Source organism: Euleptes europaea, chromosome 2 (assembly GCF_029931775.1).
Source record: "Euleptes europaea isolate rEulEur1 chromosome 2, rEulEur1.hap1, whole genome shotgun sequence".
Lineage (NCBI taxonomy): Eukaryota > Metazoa > Chordata > Lepidosauria > Squamata > Sphaerodactylidae > Euleptes > Euleptes europaea.
The window spans coordinates 2,390,991-2,410,462 of NC_079313.1; the positions used below are offsets into that span (position 1 = coordinate 2,390,991).

Sequence of the window (19,472 nt, forward strand, 5' to 3'; positions counted from 1 at the left end):
GGCCCTCCATTACGGTAACAGAAAATAACAGAAATATCGAGAGAATTCAATTTAAATTTATTGTTTTAATTTACTGTCATCAAAAGATTCTTGTTTTGTGCTTTTGACACACTGTACTCGTCTGGATTATGGTAGAGCGACGGTGGTATCCTCACATCACCTTCTTTCTGGGTCAGAATCCCACCCAGTCTAGCGCTCAAAAGCAGGCCCTGAATGTGTCCGATTGGCTTTGCTCACCTTCCGCTTGGCGGGATTTGGAGGTCTACTGCCTCTGAACAGGGAGGTTCCATTTAGCTATCGCGGCTAATTTTCCGTCAGTAGCCCTCTCCTCCGTGAGTCTGCGCAAACTCTTTCAAAAAAGCCGCCTCTGCTAGGGAGCCGTCATCGCGCCCAGTGGCCGGGAGTTCCGCAAGCGCATTGGGTCATGCGCAACTTGACAAAGGCGCCCTCCTCCGAAGGGAGGGAGGAATCATCAGGTACCTTCCGGATCGTCACAGCTTCCCTTTCACCACCTGCCGTAGGTGCAGCTCACTCTCGGCAGCCACGATGGGCTGTTGGTTTTGTAGGTGGTAGTTAATGAGGTGGCTGATGCTTTCAAATAAGGCGTCCTTGGTTCTCACCTGGGGCGGCAGAAGAGGAAAGGGGGCTTAGCCTCTGTGGGGCGAGAGGGTCCCAGGTCTGTCTCTGCCATCCGGCTTAATCTGAGTCAGAGTGCTGAACGGAAGGGGGCGGGAAATCTCATGCAGGGACTGCAGAATTGGTCTGGTCCCCTTACCCCTCTTCCTTCAACCACGCGCCCACTCAGCAGCTACGCCATGCCCCCATCTGTGGCCACACCCTTTCTTAAAGAACAAGAAGCCACACTGTATAAGGAAAGAGCCTCTGAGCACACACAGAGTGCCTTTCCGCAGCTCGGAAACCATCAGCGCACTGGGAATGGAGGAACAACCCTCCTTTTATGGTCGATGGCCTTCTCCTTTGGGAAATTAAGCTCTGCCCCCAACTCTCTCTGGCCAACATCCCGAATTCTCCAAAATATTGTTTTAACGCTCACAGCGATATCCCCATATCATCACCAAAACTCACGCTGGTACCCCCAGGGGGCTTCCCAAACGGCTGGCAGCGAAGACACAGTGTCCCCCACACCCCACACACACAACCCTCGATTAAAACCAGAGGAATGCCATGCTCAGCAGCCGAAAAGATCTACTGGTACATTTCCAAAGGGGAAGGTTTCCACTGAAGTCTCAGTGGATGAGCACAATTCCAGATGGGAAGGAACAGTGACTCACACAGGGAGGCAACGAGCAGCTAAGAAGAAGAAGAGTTGGTTTTTATATGCCGACTTCGTCTACCACTTAAGGAAGAATCAAATCGGCTTACAATCACCTTCCCTCCCACTCCCCACAACAGACACCCTGTGAGGTAGGTGGGGCTGAGAGAGCCGTGACTAGCCCATGGTCACCCTACTGGCTTCATTTGGAGGAGTGGGGAAACAAGTGCAGTTCACCAGATTAGCCGCCGCCCTGTGGAGGAGCGGGGAATCAAACCCGGTTCTCCAGATCAGAGACCACTGCTCCCAAACACCCCTCTTCTCCACTACACCACACTTGCTAGGACTGTGACTCGCCCAAGGCCACCCAGCTGGCTTCACGTGGAGGAGCAGGGAAACAAACCCAGTTCACCAGATTAGCGTCCGCCGCTCATGTGGAGGAGTGGGGAATCGAACCCGGCTCTCCAGAACGACTTCAGCCTAACCATGTCTAGGACTTGCATGACAGACTGCTTGTCAAAATAAATAAAAAATAAAATATATACCAGGGCTCTAGCTTTGACTTCCTCTTAAGGTTAGTTTCCTGTGTGTCGAGAATTTGTTCTCAGAGGGCTGCGACCGGCCCAAGGTCCCCAAGCTGGCTTTATGTGCAAGAGTGGGGATTCTGCCTCAGCTCTGGAAAGCATGCGATTGCATTATGGAATCGCTTTCTTTGGAAGGTCAGAGCCAACGCACGGCAGGGGATCCTTCCCAAAGGGACAGGTGGTTTGACTGAGTGGACCATTCCCACGAGTAGGCAACCATGCGTTGGAGTGGGCCAAAGGAAAAGGCCTCCATGGCCCTTCCATCCTCAGCTGCTTACCACTCCTTCGGGATCCACCAGGAGCAGGTGTTTGGGTTGCCCGTTGTGCATGCCCGTCAGGACATACTGGCCAGGGTTGGTAATGCTGTCCCGCACAAGGAAGTCCCCGTCCGTCTGCAGCAACCTCTCCGCATCCCGCCGGCTCATCTTGCCGTGGTACCAAGGCTCCTGCTTCAGCTGGTCTTCCGTGGGGGCAATCGGGGCCTTCCGGGTCGGGGGGCTGGGCCACTGGTCCTCGATCGGGGGGCTGCTGCCCGCCCCGCAAGCCGACATGGACTCGTGAAGCTTTAAGGCATCTTCGAAAGGCCCTGAGGAAGAAAGAGACTGGGGTGTGCTCGGGTTTGGTCGCAACCGTGTAAAGGCACCCTTTCCAAGACCACCCTGTATACTCCGGGCACGTACAAAGGACAGAGTTCCGACTCGTGAGAAGCTCAGCTTGAAGAAGAAAGAAATTTCTACTCTTTGTGGTTCAAGGGGCCTGGGATATTCTGACTGCACTGGAGCAAGCAATACAATTGGACTATGTCAGGGAAAAGTCACTATGAGAACTTTCTCTTTGGGAGTTCTTGGCTTTGGGAGTCCTTGGAGGGAGGAAAACCCCAGGGGCAGTGCCTCTTCCCGGAGGACGTGGGACTGGTTTGGTGCAGTGGTCCGAGCGTCGGACTAGGACCTGGGATGGCCAGGTTCAAATCCCTCGCTCAACCACAGGACCCTTCCAAATGGGCTTGGGGCCCATCGCCATCTCTCGGCCTAACCCACCTTCACAAGGTTGTTGTGAAGATTCTCTGGTTCTCCAGATCAGAGCCCACCAATCCAAACCACTGCTCTTAACCACCACACCACGCTGGCGCCGCACTTTGCCATCCGCACCCCCCAAATTCATGCTCAGACTTTACCCCCCGAAAAAAGAATTGTAAAACTCTCTCCCCAGCCCCCCACCCGCTGCGATTAGTATGTTTTTTGCACCCTTCTTATGTAACGCACCTTGAGCATCACTCGGAGTGGGCAGATGATATTAATAAAATTATTATTCAACTTTGCAGGGTGGGAGGAGTGTTGTGTTCGGTGCTCCCAACACTTGTGTGTGTGTGTGCGTGTGTGTTTTTACAACTTCGAAATTAGAACCAGAGCCCTCCCTGTCTCTCCCGGCCCCCTCTCTTACTCATATCAAAGAGGTCTTTCGTGGGGCTCTCATCAGGCCCACGGTGCCGCACGGCATCTGCTTCACCGTTCTCCAGATTCTGGGTGTTCACATACATGTGCTCTTCATAGTCTCGGGAGCACAGCGGCTTCCCGTCGGCCTGCAGGTAACCGTCGCAGCTCTGGCCTGGAAGACACAAAGGGCATCTCTACGGCACAAAGTGCATCGGAAGAACTCGGGGGGGCAGCGTGGCCAAGTGGGACTGCGGAAACCTGGTTTTGAATCCCCCCTCAGCTCACTATCTTTTGCGCCTAATCTGCCTCAAAGGGCTGATGTGAGGATCAAAATCAGGGGGGCTTTTAAAGCTCAGGGTGGCTTATGACAATAATGCACCCTAAAACCATGTGCTAAAATCCAACTTGGCAACAAACTTCAAACGCTAAAAATAAAGTCACGTTGAAACGCCAGCCCCCAAAAGCTAATATGTAAAAACACGTCGGTTCCATATAGAACAAAACCTTTGAGGGGGGTGGAGTTATTTCGGAGAGCTCAGTCTGGGAGGAGGGATTGCTGGGCTGCACAGATTTGCCATGTGGATTTGGAGGGTAGGAAAAATCGCCCCCACTTCTGCCACCCAGATCTCCTGGGGGCAAGGGAGTCATAGGGCACTTTCACACATGCTAAATAATGCCCTTTCAATCCACTTTCAATGCACTTTGCAGCTGGATTTTACTGTGTGAAACGGCAAAATCCACTTGCAAATGATCGCTAAAGAGCAGAGAAGAAGAAGGAGGAGGAGAAGGAGGAGAAGAAGAAGAGTTGAGTTTTTATATGCTTTCTCTACCACTTAAGGAAGAATCAAACCGTCTTACAATCACCTCCCCTTACCTTCCCCACAACAGACACCCTGTAGGTGGGGCTGAGAGAGTTCTGAGAGAACTGTGACTGGCCCAAGGTCACCCAGCAGGCTTCATGAGGAGGAGCGGGGAAACCAACCTGGTTCTCCAGATTAGAGTCCGCCGTTCATGTGGAGGAGTGGGGAATCGAACCCGGTTCTCCAGATTAGAGTGGATTGAAGGTGCATTATTCGGAATGTGTGAAAGTGCCCACGGTCGTTGCCATCACTATAAAGAAAGCACTTGCAGAGTTTGAAGTGCACGGTTAACTGCTCATCCTTACAAGAGCCCTGAAAGGTAGGGCACTATTATTTATCCCCACAGGGACATGAAATACAGAGTATGAGCTGGGAAATCTCAGGTTAGCTGTCATCAGGCACCCTGTGTGTGTGTCTTCCCCACCTCCTCACATAATAAACATTATTATTACCATGTGGGTCATTGTCCCAGTGCAGGTTTGAATGACTGCTATGGTCTCTCCTGGCAGGACTTCCAACCTGTGGAACAAAAAATACGGAAGTTACTGCCTGTTCTGAAACCAGGTTAGCACAACCTAGGCAGCTGTCAATCACAGGATGGCCGTCTTCTGTTTGGAGATTAGCAACCCCTGACTCCATGAATAAGGAAGCCCGGTGGTTTGAGTCTTCATCCACATGCAAAGTTTGTTAGAGATATTGGCGCATGTGTGTGGGAAGGAAGGCAGCATGGTATAGCCCGATCTCCTTAGATCTTGGAAGCAAAAAAGGTTCGGTAGAATCATAGAGTTGGAAGGTACCAGCAGGTCATCTAGTACCACCCCCTGCACAATGCAAGAAATTAACAACTGTCTCTCACACACACACACACACACACACACACACAGTGACCCCCACACCATGCCCAGAAGATAGGGTTGCCAACCTCCAGGTACTAGCTGGAGATTTCCTGCTATTACAACTGATCTCCATCTGACAGAGATCAGTTCCCCTGGAGAAAATGGCCACTTTGGCAAATGGACTCTATGGCATTGAGGTCCCTCCTCTTCCCAAACCCCTCCATCCTCAGTCTCTGCCCCAAAAACCTCCCACTGGTGGCAAAGGGGGACCTGGCAACCCTACCAGAAGATGGCAAAAAAAAAAAAAACCTCCAGGAACCCTGGCCAATCTGGCCTGGAGGGAAATTGCTTCCTGACCCCAAAGTGGCGATCGGCATTTCCCTGGGCTTGTAAGAAAGGGCCACGAGAGCCAAACACTGACGCAACCCTTCCTGCCCTCCCTCTTGTGATCTGCCCAAGTTCACAGAATCAGCATTGCTGTCAGATGGGTGACCCTGGGCTAGTCACGGTTCTCTCCGAACTCTCTCAGCTCCACCTACCTTACAAGGTGTCTATTGTGGGGAGAGGAAGGGAAGGCAATTGTAAGCTGGTTTGAGACTCATTAAGGTGAAGAAAATTGAGGTATAAAAACCAAATCTTCTTCTTCTCCTCCTCCTCTCCCCCATTTTATCCTGTGAGATAGGTTAGGTTGAAAGTATGTGACCGCCCCCACCCCACCCCCGGCAAGTTTCCATGGCAGAGTAAAGATTCGAACCTGAGACTCACAGATCCTAGTCCATAAAGTTGGAAGGGGCCATAGAGGCCATCTATTCCAACCCCCTGCTTAATGCAGGATCCGCCTAGAGCATCCCTGACAAGTGTCTGTCCAGCCTCTGCTTAAAGACTGCCAGAAAGGGGGAGCTCATCCCCTCCCTAGGTAACCGATTCCACTGTCGAACAACTCTTACCCTAATATACAGCCGGTACCTTTCCGCCCGCAATTTAAACTCATTATTGCGAGATGCAGTTAAACAGCGCAATCCTCTGCAAAGTTCCTTTTGAAACCGATGCGCTTTGCCGGGAGTAATTCTGCAGAGGATTGCACGGTTAATTTAGTTAAATTTAATTGATTCGCGAACTGCTTCATTTTTAATGTATCACTCTTATATTAATGACCTTTTCTTCAAAAGAGGGTTAATGCAGATAAATGAACTGAGCAAATGGCTTATAAAGGCAATCCGTCATCTACAGCTCTTTCGTGGGGTTGCCAGCCCCGGTGAGGTTTTGCCCGCTACAGATAACCACCCAGCTGCCAGCGAGGTCTCCTGGGCCAGGCAGAGCAGAAGTACGCCCAGAGCCCTCGATCTCACCAGAGCGGGCAGCTTCCTGACCACTGGTTTGACTGCAGATCTCCTAGAATGGGTGAACAGCCAGCGGTTGGTATGAGAGGAGGATTTCCCAGGACAGCCAGGTGTGTAAGCAGGTCCTAGGCCCCTAGGCCTGCTCTGGCCCATTCATTCAAATGGACTCTGTGAAGTGATGTTCACCACTGAATTCCCAATGTATGCAGCCCTTATTTGGAGCAGGATCATGACATGCACGGCCAGGGGGCTTAGCCCCCCCCCCCCCACGCACCTCATTCTCCTGACCCAACATGGCCCTAGGAAGACACTGTCTGTCTCATTGGTAGCCTACACATGTAATACTGGGCTAAACAGCAGTTTCCCCAGTGAGACAAACTGTGTCTCCCGGGAGGAATTTCATGTTAGAAGAATGGCACGAAGAAGAAGAAGAAGAAGAAGAAGAAGAAGAAGAAGAAGAAGAAGAAGAAGAAGAAGAAGAAGAAGAAGAAGGACGACGACAACAACAACAACAACAACAACAACAACAACAAGAGTTGGTTTTTATATGCCGAGTTTCTCTACCACTTAAGGGAGACTCAACCCGGCATACAATCCCCTTCCCTTCCCCTCCCCACAACAGAAACCCTGTGAGGTAGGCGGGACTGAGAGAGCTGTGACTAGCCCAAGGTCATCCAGCAGGCACCATGTGGAAGAGTGGGGAAACGAATCCAGTTCACCAGATTAGCCTCCGCCGCTCACATGGAGGAGTGGGGGAATCAAACCCGGTTCTCCAGATCAGAGTCCACCGCTCCAAACCACCGCTCTTAACCACTACACCATGCTGGTTCTGGAAGTCATTCTACCCTCTCTCTCCCTCCTTAGCTAGATGGGCAGCTAGAGGCGTTGTCTCCTAACTTTCCCATCCTAAAATGTAGTTCCCTCAATAAAGGCAACTTTATCTTTAATCAGTGAGTCCGGCCCTTCTCTGAGTACTTAGCATACTCCGTCAACACTTTTTTGATAACCAAAGGGATTTTTTTAAAACCCAGAACTGACTTGGACTAGACTTTGCAGCCCCACCGGGGGACCTTCCTTCTCACCTGGCCAAAATGACTGCTGCACGAAAGCTGAGTGGGCGCATGGCAGAGAGACGTGCCGGGCCAGAGGCGCGAGTCCACCAGCCCCCCGAGAGGCGGCTCCTTTCCCGGGATGCTGTTGTAGTAGTCGTGCTCGGAGGTCTCGTCGTCCTCGCCCCAGGTGGCCTCTTCCGTTCCCATTGCTCTGACCAGAAGGGAAAAGGAGAGGATATTGCTGAGACTTTGGCAGAGATCCCGTTGCGCACAGAGAGGTCTGCCTTCGTCCAAAGGGCAATGGCTCTCCACGGAGCTCTCCCTGCAGAGGCGACCAGCGGCCATCGCCATTCCCCTGCACCCCCTCTATAGGGATATAGCAATTACCATTATTATTTTTTAAAAGCCCTCTGGAGCACAGCAGGCAAAAGGAGGGCCAGTAGGGATGACAGGGGGTAGGGTCTGGAGACGAAGTCCTATGGGGAAAGGTTGAAGAAGCTGGGTATGTTTAGCCTGGAGAGGAGAAGACTTGAGAGGGGACATGAGAACCATCTTCAAGGACTTGAAGGGCTGTCATAGAGAAGGTCGGACCAGAACCAATGGTTGAAATTAAATCAAAAGAGTTTCCGTCTAGACATTAGGAACAATTTTCTAACAATCAGAGTGGTTCCTCAGTGGAACAGGCTTCTTCGGGAGGTGGTATGCTCTCCTTCCCTGGAGGTTTTTAAGCAGAGGCTTGCTGGCCACCTGTCAGCAATGCTGATTCTGTGACCTCAGGCAGATGATGAGAGGGAGGGCACCTTGGCCATCTTCTGGGCATGGAGTAGGGGTCACTGGGGTGGGTGGGTGGGAGAGGTAGTTGTGAATTTCCTGAATTGTGTAGGGGGGTGGACTAGATGACCCAGGTGGTCCCTTCCAACTCTATGATTCTTTGATTCTCCGTGGAGCATTCCCTACAGAGGCGTTCAGATGCCAATGGATATTTTGGAGCTCTTCCTCGCCAGCTGCTGTTGCCATTCCCCTGCACCCCCTCTATGGGGATATAGCAATTGCCACTATTATTATTTTTAAAGCCCTCTGGAGCACAGCAGGCAAAATGAGGGCCAGTGGGGATGAGAGGAGGAAAGCGGTACAGGTGTGGGCAGGACTTTGAAAAGAGCACCGTTTCCTGTCCACACGGCATGCAAAGAAACTTTGGCATTTAGGGAACCAACGAAGCAAAGAGGGTCGGGGAGATGTCGGAGCAAAGCAAAGCAAAATCTGGAAGGTCAGCGATCGGAGGATGACATATTGTGTGGGTGATCCAAAAAGATAGGGGGTAGGGTTGCTGATTTCGATGGACTGAGGGACCGGTCTGATAATAGCAGAAAACAGCAGGAGTCCAGTAGCACCTTAAAGACTAATAAAAATTTCTGGCAGGGTAGGAGCTTTCGTGAGTCACAGCTCACTTCTTCAGAGGGTCTGATGAGTAGGGTTGCCAGCCTCCAGGTGGTGGCGGAAGATCTCCCGCTATGACAACACATCTCCAGGCGACAGAGATCAGTTCCCCCAGAGAAAATGGCTGCTTTGGAAGGTGGACTCTATGGAAGTCCCTCCCCTCCCCAAACCCCACCCTCCTCAGGCTCCACCCCTGAAATCTCCAGGTATTTCCCAACCAGCCGGTGGCAACCCCAGTGGCGGACCTACATTTCTGGGGCACTGAAGCTTGAACTGTTATGGGGGGCCCTTTGCAACCAGCAACAATAGGGCAACATCCAACAAGGTCCAAAGGGCCTTAAGAACATAAGAACATAAGAAAGGCCCTGCTGGATCAGACCAGGATCCATCAAGTCCAGCAGTCTGTTCACACAGTGGCCAACCAGGTGCCTCTAGGAAGCCCACAAGCAAGACGACTGCAGCAGCGTCATCCTGCCTGTGTTCCACCGCACCCAAAATAATAGGCCTGCTCCTCTGATACTAGAGAGAATAGGTATACAGCATGACTAATATCCACTCTAACTAACAGCCATGAATACCCCTCTCCTCCATGAATATGTCCACTCCCCTCTTAAAGCCCTCCAAGCTGGCAGCCATCACCACATCCTGGGGCAGGGAGTTCCACAATTTAACTATGCGTTGTGTGAAAAAATACTTCCTTTTATCTGTTTTGAATCTCTCACCCTCCAGCTTTAGCAGATGACCCCGTGTTCTAGTATTATGGGAGAGGGAGAAAAACCTCTCCCTGTCCACTCTCTCCAAACCATGCATAATTTTATAGACCTCTATCATGTCTCCCCTTAGCCGCCTTCTTTCCAAGCTAAACAGCCCTAAGCGTCCTAACTGCTCCCCATAGGACAGTTGCTCTAGTCCCTTAATCATTTTGGTTGCTCTTTTCTGCACCTCGAGGCCCAAATGGTGGTGAACAGGTTGGTGGGGTGGAGCCCTTGAAAATGAGCCATGCAGTGATGAAAAGAGGAAGACCCAACAAGCGATGGATGGACTCAATAAAGGAAGCCACAGCCTTCAATTTGCAAGATCTGAGCAAGGCTGTCAAAGATAGGACATTTTGGAGGACTTTCATTCATAGGGTCGCCATGAGTCGGAAGCGACTTGACGGCACTTACACACACAGTGATGAAATAAAACTACAGAACTATTAAGCCATAACCAACAAAGGATCTGAGGATCCAGCTGCCAAAATGTAGGCTATGAATAGCTTCTGGCAATTACAGGGACATTTTGAGGCCATGTGAAATGGGTGTTAGAGCATATTCTAAAGTCAATATTAAGTACTTCAACCCATTGGCTTATGATTCTATCACTAAAAAACTCCATCGATTTTGTTGAGAAATTCACTCATTTAAAAAAAGTTGCTTCGGGGGCCCCTCCGGGATTCAGGGCCCTGAGGCTTAAGCTTCATTAGTTTCACAGCAGATCCGCCTCTGGGCAACCCTATTAGGGGTGTGTGCATTTAGGTATTCCGGAGCCAAAAATTATACCCAAATTTGATTTTTTTTTTGGGGGGGTGTCATCTCAAAGGTATTAAAAATGAAGCAGAACGCTTCCGAAGTTCCTGGAGCGATGAAAATTTATCTCTGAGAATTTCGGGAGGGTTTCTGGTTCTCCTGAGGTGGCAACAGCAGCAGCAAAGGAAGAAGGTGGCGATGAGGGACCCTGGCAACCCTACACTTATGTCATCTCCAGCCCTCGTAACAAGTCAGCTCGACGGTTCGACCCCCCTGTTCTAAGTATTCCAGACACTTTAGAACATGGAAGGGAAAGGGAGGCACCCGCTGCCCGGAAAGGGGTCTCTCGCGCCACCGCGACCCACCTGTCCTGCGGCGCCATGGTCTTGGGGGGGCTATGGAGATACTGCTTGAAGCGGAGCTCAAAGGCCTGCCCCACGGTGTTGATAACGCTTTGGGCCAGCCCGTCGCAACATTCCAAGATGTGGCACGCTTCAGGGAAGGAAGGAAGGAAGGAAGGAAGGAAGGAAGGAAGGAAGGAAGGAAGGAAGGAAGGAAGGAAGGAAAGGAAGGAAGAAGAGCGTTATCCAAGTCAAAGACCATAAAGGGAGCCGAAAAAGTGTATCCCGAATAATGCCAAATTTCCCCCTCTTCTCTCTCCCCTTATTTACCTGCCTCTGAATGAAGTCCACCCACCACCCACCCCACGCTTCCCTGGACTCTGGGGAAGCCAGGCGGGGTGGGCTTCATTAAGATCCAGGCTTGATAAACCCGAATCCAGTTTTTAAAAAAATTGCACAGCCCTAGGTGTGGTTTTGAAGTCATGGGCAGTGAAAAATTCGTACCCGAGACTTGGTGAGGTTCATCCCTCCCCAAAACAAGGAGGGCCCTGCTGGATCACATCTAATATAGCAGAGAGGCCAGGAGGCTCCTGTGTAGCTCTGCCCCCAGGATCTCTCCCTGCTCAGCAACTGGAGTATACTAGCAGTGGCTAGTAGCCATGGTGATTACAGGGAACCTCCATGTTCAGAGGCAGTCAACCTCTAAATCCCAGAGCCAGGAGGCAGTATCAGGGGAAGGCCTCGGTTTCTACAGCCTGTTGTGGGACCTCCAGAGGAACCTTTTTGGCCACTGTGTGAGACAGGATGCTGGACTAGATGGGCCACTGGTCTGATCCAGCAGGGCTCTTCTGAGGTTCTTATGTTTCCGTCCAAGATTGGAGAAGCCGGTGTTGTGCCCAGCATTTTAATGTATGCATTTAAGATGTTTTAAAGTCCACCCTTCTCCTCAAAGTGAGAGGGGGGGATTCAAAGCAACTCATGACAACATTAAAAAAAAAAACTGTAGACAAAACCAAATGAGGTAAGAGAAGCCAGGCAGAAAAGAGAACTACCGTAAAATTCTGTTAGCTGCTTTCCAAAGCCCTCCTAAGCAATTCAGCCTCGGAAAGGAGAGTAGGGTAGGGCGCTTTCCGGGCGTTTTTGGAAGCCTGTCCCTCAACGTGTGGGCCACCACTGCAAAGGCCCCTATCCATATGGCGGCAGTTCTGACACATGGAGGCAGAAAGCAGACCCTGATAGAACAACCGTGGTTTCTTCACAGGTTCATAGAGGAGGAGACAGCCCTTTTGGTTTTCAATCTGCCCCCTCTCTCTAATACACCCCCCCTTCTGCTAGGAGGGAACTGGGCTAAAAGTGTTCTTATAGCTGGATGGTGTTTCTTCTCAGGGGACTGCATGGGGTTTTTAGTCCCTCCTCCCTTGCGTGCTTCTCTGGCTTCTGGAAGGCTGCCTTAAACCACAACAGATGGTAGGGATAGGGGTTGCCATCCTCAAAGATTTCAGAATTATAACTGCTCTCCAGACGGCAGAAATAAATTCCCCTGGAGAAAATGGCTGATTTGGAGAGGGGTGCCCTATGGCATCCTACCCAACTGAGGCCCTCCCCCAAACTCCCCCCTGACACCCTTCTCTTCCCCAAACTCTACCCTTCCAGGCTCCACCTCCAAAATCTTCAGGAAATTCTCCACCTGGAGTTGGCAGCACTAGGCAGGAAAGGCTGGATATCAATGTTTTCAATTAAATGAATAAATAAATATAGCATGGTACTGTTTCAGTTATACATGCAAAAAAAAAAAACATTCAACACAATTTAAGTTTTGAAAAGTACAGCTGTTGCCATGAAGGTGGCTAATTCCTCACGCAAGTGGATTAAACAGAGGGGGGAAAGACCCAACCAAAAAACAAAGTTGGGTACCCAAAAGATGGACTGAAACAAGACCTAGATAAAACAATGAAATATATTGATTATAAAGTGCTTGTGCATAAGCGCTTTATAATAAATATATTTCATTGTTTTATTTAATTCTTCACGCAGCCATAATTATTTTTCTTAAAGCAGTGGGGCAGGCACAATGGGGAGGGACGGGGGGGCAGGCGCTCACCTCGTTGGTTGATGGGATCCTTTGCCACATAGGCCACATAGTCGGTTGTGTCCTGGACATGGAAGAAAGGAGAGGGTTGCTGTCGCAAAAGGCCAACTCGGTTGCGCGAGACCGATGATTGAAAGCTGACAAACCCTTGCATTGGTGGTAGGAACGTTTGCTCTTTTGACTGAGCTTACCGTGAAAGTTTTCTTAAAAGTAGTTGGGATGAATACGGAACCAAAGTTCCTTTGGGATGGAAATAAGAGTGATACAATTTGTTGGGTCACATCTGCAAAACACCACTCAGAGCATAACCAGATGCAAAGACTCTTCAGTCGTGTAGGAAAGAGGATTTAATTTGGAGAGGTGACACTTATTTTTCAGGGGCTGAGAAAACCAGTACCTGTGGGAAAATCCCTCTTCTGCACTAATTCCCTCGTCTGCCGAAGATTTCAGGCTGCCAAAACAACAAAGAATCTTGCGTTCACCTTAAAGACCGAGCGATTTTTTTTGTGATGAAATTTCTGGCCCAGAATGCTACCATCAGGTGGATGAAGCATTAATTCACGAAGAACCGTCCCCCAAGGGCACAAACAGAAGGAGGATTTTTAGAAAGCGAGGCTGGAAAATGAGGCAGGTGCTGCAGAACGCAGATGTAAAGCAGGCACAGTCAAAAGACTAAACAATCCTACTGGCATTGCTATGTGGACCAGGCCCAACTGGTGATGAACTGGCAAAGAGGGTACATGACCCACTAAGGGGAGGGGCTGTGGCTCAGTGGTAGAGCATCTGCTTGGCATGCAGAAGGTCCCAGGTTCAATCCCTGGCATCTCCAGTTAAAGGGACCAGGCAAGTAGGTGATGGGAAAGACCTCTGCCTGAGACCCTGGAAAGTCGCTGCCAGTCTGAGTAGACGATACTAACTTTGATGGACCAAGGGCCTGATTCAGTACAAGGCAGATAGGAAGGGGCTGTGGCTCAGTGGTAGAACATCTACTTGACATGCAGAAGGTCCAGGTTCAATCCCCGGCATCTCCAGTTAAAGGGACAAGGCAGGTAGCTGATGTGAAAGACCCCTGCCTGAGACCCTGGAGAGCCGCTGCCGGTCGGAGTAGACAAGACTGACTTTGATGGACCTTGATGGTCTGATTCAGTCTAAGACATTTGAGGAGGGGCCGTAACTCAGTGGTGGAGCATCCGCTTGGCATGCAGAACGTCCCAGGTTCAATCCCCAGCATCTCCAGTTAAAGGGACCAGACAGTTAGGTGATGTGAAAGACCCTCTGTCTGAGACCCTGGAGAGCTGCTGCCGGTCTGAGTAGACAGTACTGCCTTTGATGGACCTTGATGGTCTGATTCAGTAGAAGGCAGCTTCATGGGCTCAAGGGGGTGAGGTGAGGGGCGGACAGACAATTATTTTGTGCGCTGCAACAGCTGCTCCCATTCCCTATTAGGCTCAAACTTCTACGGAGAATCATGGCAGGTGCCGTTTCTTACCCCTGTAAAATGACACTCCACTTTTCTCTTCTACTCAGCTGTTAAGTGAACAGGAGTCTTCTCCAAGTTGCAAAAAGACCCATTTCCCTAACTACTCTGACCCAGACGTGCTCTCCCTGGAGGGACAGAAAGTGCACTCTGGGAAACCATCCAGCAAAGGCTCTTTCTTTGCCACTGCTTGGCTGTATCAAACAGCTCCTTGGAGGGTGCTTGCCAAATCCCGACTCCGGCAGCTTCTAGAATGTCCCACAATGCAGTGACTGCAAGATTTGCCTAAGCCAATGTTTTAGCTTTCATAGAATCATAGAGTTGGAAGGGACCACCAAGGGCCATCTAGTCCAACCCCCTGCACAATGCAGGAAATTCACAACTACCTCCCTCCACACCCCCGTGACCCCTACTCCATACCCAGAAGATGGCCAAGGTGCCCTCCCTCTCATCATCTGCCTAAGGTCACAGAATCAGCATTGCTGACAGATGGTCATCTAGCCTCTTCTTAAAAACCTCCAAGGAAGGAGAGCTTACCACCTCACAAGGAAGCCTGTTCCACTGAGGAACAGCTCCAACTGTCAGAAAGTTCTTCCTAATGTCTAGAGGGAAACTCTTTTGATTTAATTTCAACCCGTTGGTTCTGGTCCGACCTTCTGGAGCAACAGAAAACAACTCGGCACCCTCCTCTATATGACAGCCCTTCAAGGATTGGAATATGCTTATCATATCACCTCTTGGTCTTCTCCTCTTCAGGCTAAACATACCCAGCTCCCTCAACCTTTCCTCATAGGACTTGGCCTGCCACTACTGCTAAGGCAAGTCTCCCCCATCCTATAAATATACATTTGATTTTTCCTACCTAAATGCAGAACTTTACATTTATCTTGGTTGAAGTGCATTTTGTTAGTTATAGCCCAATTCTCCAGCCTCAGTGGTTTCTTCAGTGGTCGCCCATTCAAGTACTAACCAGGGTCGACCCGGCTTAGCTTCCAAAATCTGATGAGACGGGCTAGCCTGTGGCAAAGATTTCAGCAAAGCCTGAAAGGTAGCTATGTGGGAGGGAAATTCAGATTTTTCAAGCCCCGTCCACACAGCAGCTGTTTTCTCTGACCCTGTAAGTGCAGCAGCTGTTTCCTCCACCCCTTGCCACCAGGTTTGTAAAAAATAAGTCAACAATTGAGTATCACAATACGGTCATAACGATAATCTGTTTATCGAGTTCTCTTAATTCATAGCTTTCATGTCTTTTTTTAAAAAGAAAGTCTCTGACCCCTTTTGTTGTGGAGATATAAGGGGAGAGGCATATATATATATATATACACACACACACACACACATATATATATATCAGAATATACACACATATATGTATACACACATATATATATCAGAAGGAGATTGAGACTGGGAAGGGCAGCCATGAAGGAGCTAGAAAAGATTTTGAAGTGTAAGGATGTGTCACTGGCCAACAAGACTAGATTAATTCATGCCATAGTATTCCCTATTACTATGTATGGGTGTGAAAGGTGGACAGTGAAGAAAGCTGATAGGAAGAAAATAGATTCCTTTGAAATGTGGGGTTGGAGGAGAGGGTTACGGATACTGCGGACCGCCCAAAAAAAAAAAAATCAGTGGGTTATAGATCAAATCAAGCCTGGACTGACCCTAGAAGTTAAAATGACTCAACTGAGGCTGTTGTATTTTGGTCACGTCATGAGACGACAAGAGTCACTGGAGAAGACAGTCATGCCAGGAAAAGTTGAGGGCAGCAGGAAAAGAGGAAGACCCAACAAGAGATAGATGGACTCAATAAAGGAAGCCACAGCCTTCAATTTGCAAGATCTGAGCAAGGCTGTCAAAGATAGGACATTTTGGAGGACTTTCATTCATAGGGTCGCCATGAGTCGGAAGCGACGTGACGGCACTTAACACACACACACATATATATCCCCATGACAAAAAAAGAGCTAGAGACTTTCTTTAAAAAAAAGGAGATCTGTGAATTCAGAAAGCCTGATATTGTTATATTACAATAATAATATAACAATATTTAATTGCAGATTTTTTTAAGAACCTGAGAAAGCCCTGGTGGCAACCTGTGTGAGTGTGTGTGTGTGAGTGTGTGTGAGAAATATGGACAGTGCCTAGGGTAGGGAAACCTACCATGTATAAGCCCTGTTGCCTCTGTTCTGTATCCACAGCCACAGGAAAACTATAAACACATGTCCCTGTGGAGAAAACACCCTGGTGTAGTTTGCCAGCTTGGTGCTAGCTTTTCTGTCTTATGCTTTTACTGACAGGTTTTAGTCTGATTTTACTGTGTTATTTTTTTCCTCTTCAAAGATTTGCACTGATGGATTGTCAAATCGTGCATCATCGTCAGCATCTGCTTGAATGGAAAGGTGGCCCAAATGCTAAAATAAGTAGAAGTGAGCCCCATTTTTGTGACCCCTGAATTTTATTATCAGTGCCCCCCCGCCTCCGCACCCCTCTGGCACCGAACACTGCACCCCCTTACCGTATCGCCCCCTGAGGCAAAGGAGATGGACTGCATGTGGTGGTTCGCGATGATCTGTGATGGAAACAGACAAGCAGAGATGGGGAAGGGATCTGAAAGAGCTTCATGATTCAAAGGTCAGCATCCCGAGCAGCTCAGGGCAACCTCGCTTTCCTGAGGATGCTCCGATCACCTGGTCACACTTGACATAAAGGGGTAGAGAAATGACAGCTCACCCCAGAGATAATTTGGGGGTTAAAAAAAAGACACCTTTGAAAATAAATGTTGGTTTTGCATTCTGGACATGCCCCAAACCACTACTTTCACCCTGAAAACTGAACGGGGTACACATTAGTCACAGCCCTAGGATATTGGTATCGTTTGAACAAACGAGGCCACAGAGTTTGCAACAGGACCAAAATCCAGCCAGGATGCATTTGGAGACAGGGCAACAGCCCTGCCACTTCTCAGCAATCCCTGGGTCCAGGCCTGGGGAGACGCTGCTTGCAATCGGAAGATTCATTCACACATGCACACCCTCGTTGCGACACGTCTCTGGTGCACAAGGATGCATTTCAAAGGTGTCCTCCCTGTGGTTTTGAGCCCTAAATCCTTGCTTCAATTTTGCTTCCCCCCAAGGGCATATCAGATTTGTGGTTCTTTAATTCTGTGCCATTTTCTGCACTGAATTTTTCCTCCAGATTTTCCCGTTTTCCAACACAGTTTCTGCATCAGTAAATCAGCGTTGTATATTATTTGTTTGTTTGTTTGTTTGTTTCCATCATTTATAGTCCGCCTTTCTCACTTGGACTCAAGGAGAATTATGTAGAGTGAGTCAATATAATCCACGGGATGGGATAGTCAATCAACAAAGCAATACAACTAGGATTGGTGAACCAACCAGAAATCTAAAAACAGAACTGAAGCAAGGCAAAAGTATTAACATGACACATTAAATCATAGAATCATAGAGTTGGAAGAGACCACCAGGGTCATCTAGTCCAACCCCCTGCACAATTCAGGAAATTCACAACTACCTCCCCGCCCCCAGTGACCCCTACTCCATGCCCAGAGGATGGCCAAGATGCCCTCCCTCTCATCATCTGCCTAAGGTCACAGAATCAGCATTGCTGACGGATGGCCATCTAACCTCTTCTTAAAATGATGCAAACATTACATGGAAGCTATTAGGGTACATTATATTACATCTATTGGACACCTAAACGTAACTTGCATTCAAAAACTGTACAACATGCACAGCTAATACAAACGAATCTTCAGAACAGTGAGAAGCAGAGACCAGAAACCACTGGTGAAAATAAAAATTAATGTTTTAAACAAAATAGAGGATATTTTCCCCTCCCTAGTTGTGGGATGATAAATAACCGACTCCTCCCAAGCCCATTAGAAGAGGGGCTGTGACTCAGTGGTAGAGCATCTGTTTGGCATGCAGAAGGTCCCAGGTTCAATCCCCGGCATCTCCAGTTAAAGGGACTAGGCAAGTAGGTGATGGGAAAGATCTCAGCCTGAGATCTTGGAGAGCCACTGCTGGTCTGAGTAGACAATACTGACTTTCATGGACCGATGGTCTGGCTCAGTATAAGGCAGCTTCATATGTTCATATATTCATATCAAAAAGGGAAGTCACCATATCTGGAGTGGCGGGGCTCACCTGGCGAGTCGTGGGGATCATGAGGTTCAGTCCGTCGATTGATATATTCACAACGATGCTGATGCCAGCAAAGCGGAGATTGCTCTTGCCGAGAATGGAGAAGAGAGCCTTGTTAGGAGCCTGGGAAGAGAACAGGGGCAGCGGGGTCAGGCCAGCCACCTTTGGAAAATCCCCAAATAGCCATGTGCAAAACACTGCCATTAAAAAAATTAATCTTTGATATATTTGTTCCAATTATTGCTGTTTTCAATTCTACTGGTTTTTTGGTTTTCTGTCAACTGGGGCTGTGTGCCTCACCCAAGGGAACCTGCCTGTCAGAGTTTCCCGCTAATTCAAATTATGCGCAAGAGAGCCCTAATTCTCACCACATACCCTTCTGTGGAAATTGCCCAATTCCAACTTTGCTTTGTGCAATTGTCTTGGGGGGGGGGGCAGGTGGGAGGACAAAGACCAGACGCAAAAGTTTGCAGACCAGGCTGCAAACAAAGGTAAATAAATAAGGAGGAGGAGGAGGAGAAGAGTTGGTTTTATATGCAGACTTTCTCTACCACTTAAGGGAGACTCAAACCAGCTTACAATCACCTTCCCTTCCCCTCCCCACAACAGACATCCTGTGAGGTGGGTGGGGCTGAGAGAGTGTAACTAGCCCAAGGTCACCCAGCTGGCTTCATGTGTAGGCGTGGGGAAACACATCCAGTTTACCAGATTAGCCTCCGCCACTCGTGTGGAGGCGTGGGGAATCAAATAAATTTTATTTGCGGCTAGTATGACAGATAAAACAGGTAAAACAGAAAATGACCATACAAAGTATATGTTTACAATCAAGGCCAACAAAATTAGGAGCAAAGATACGACTAACCTTCCTTTTCCAAGTTCCCTTGACCCCTGGGACTGTCTCGTAGAGCCTGTTGATGGCTTCCCTGCAAGAAAAGTACCGTTTCAAGACTGTTATCAAGGGGAAAGAGGTGTTCCTTGACTTCAGACATCCTTAGAGCCCCACAAGAGGGGATGCTAGAGCATCCATGAGACGCTGGGAGGGTCATTTGGGGTAGGGTGGCCAGCTTTGGGTT

At 49.1% G+C, this 19,472-nt stretch overlaps 1 protein-coding gene across 1 annotated transcript in view; it reads right to left on the reverse strand.

The window, feature by feature from the left end:
- Positions 1-491: 491 nt before the first annotated feature.
- SHC2 (SHC adaptor protein 2) overlaps positions 492-19,472 on the reverse strand; it is a 31,336-nt gene continuing 12,355 nt past the window's right edge. Inside the window, exons 3-10 of the mRNA XM_056844470.1 lie at positions 19,262-19,322; positions 18,403-18,522; positions 16,752-16,805; positions 12,766-12,817; positions 10,689-10,815; positions 7,409-7,589; positions 2,136-2,501; positions 492-620 (exon numbers count right to left, since the gene is read on the reverse strand). Of these exons, the coding sequence (XP_056700448.1) occupies positions 492-620; positions 2,136-2,501; positions 7,409-7,589; positions 10,689-10,815; positions 12,766-12,817; positions 16,752-16,805; positions 18,403-18,522; positions 19,262-19,322 (1,090 nt within the window). The remainder of the gene's footprint in view (positions 621-2,135; positions 2,502-7,408; positions 7,590-10,688; positions 10,816-12,765; positions 12,818-16,751; positions 16,806-18,402; positions 18,523-19,261; positions 19,323-19,472) is intronic.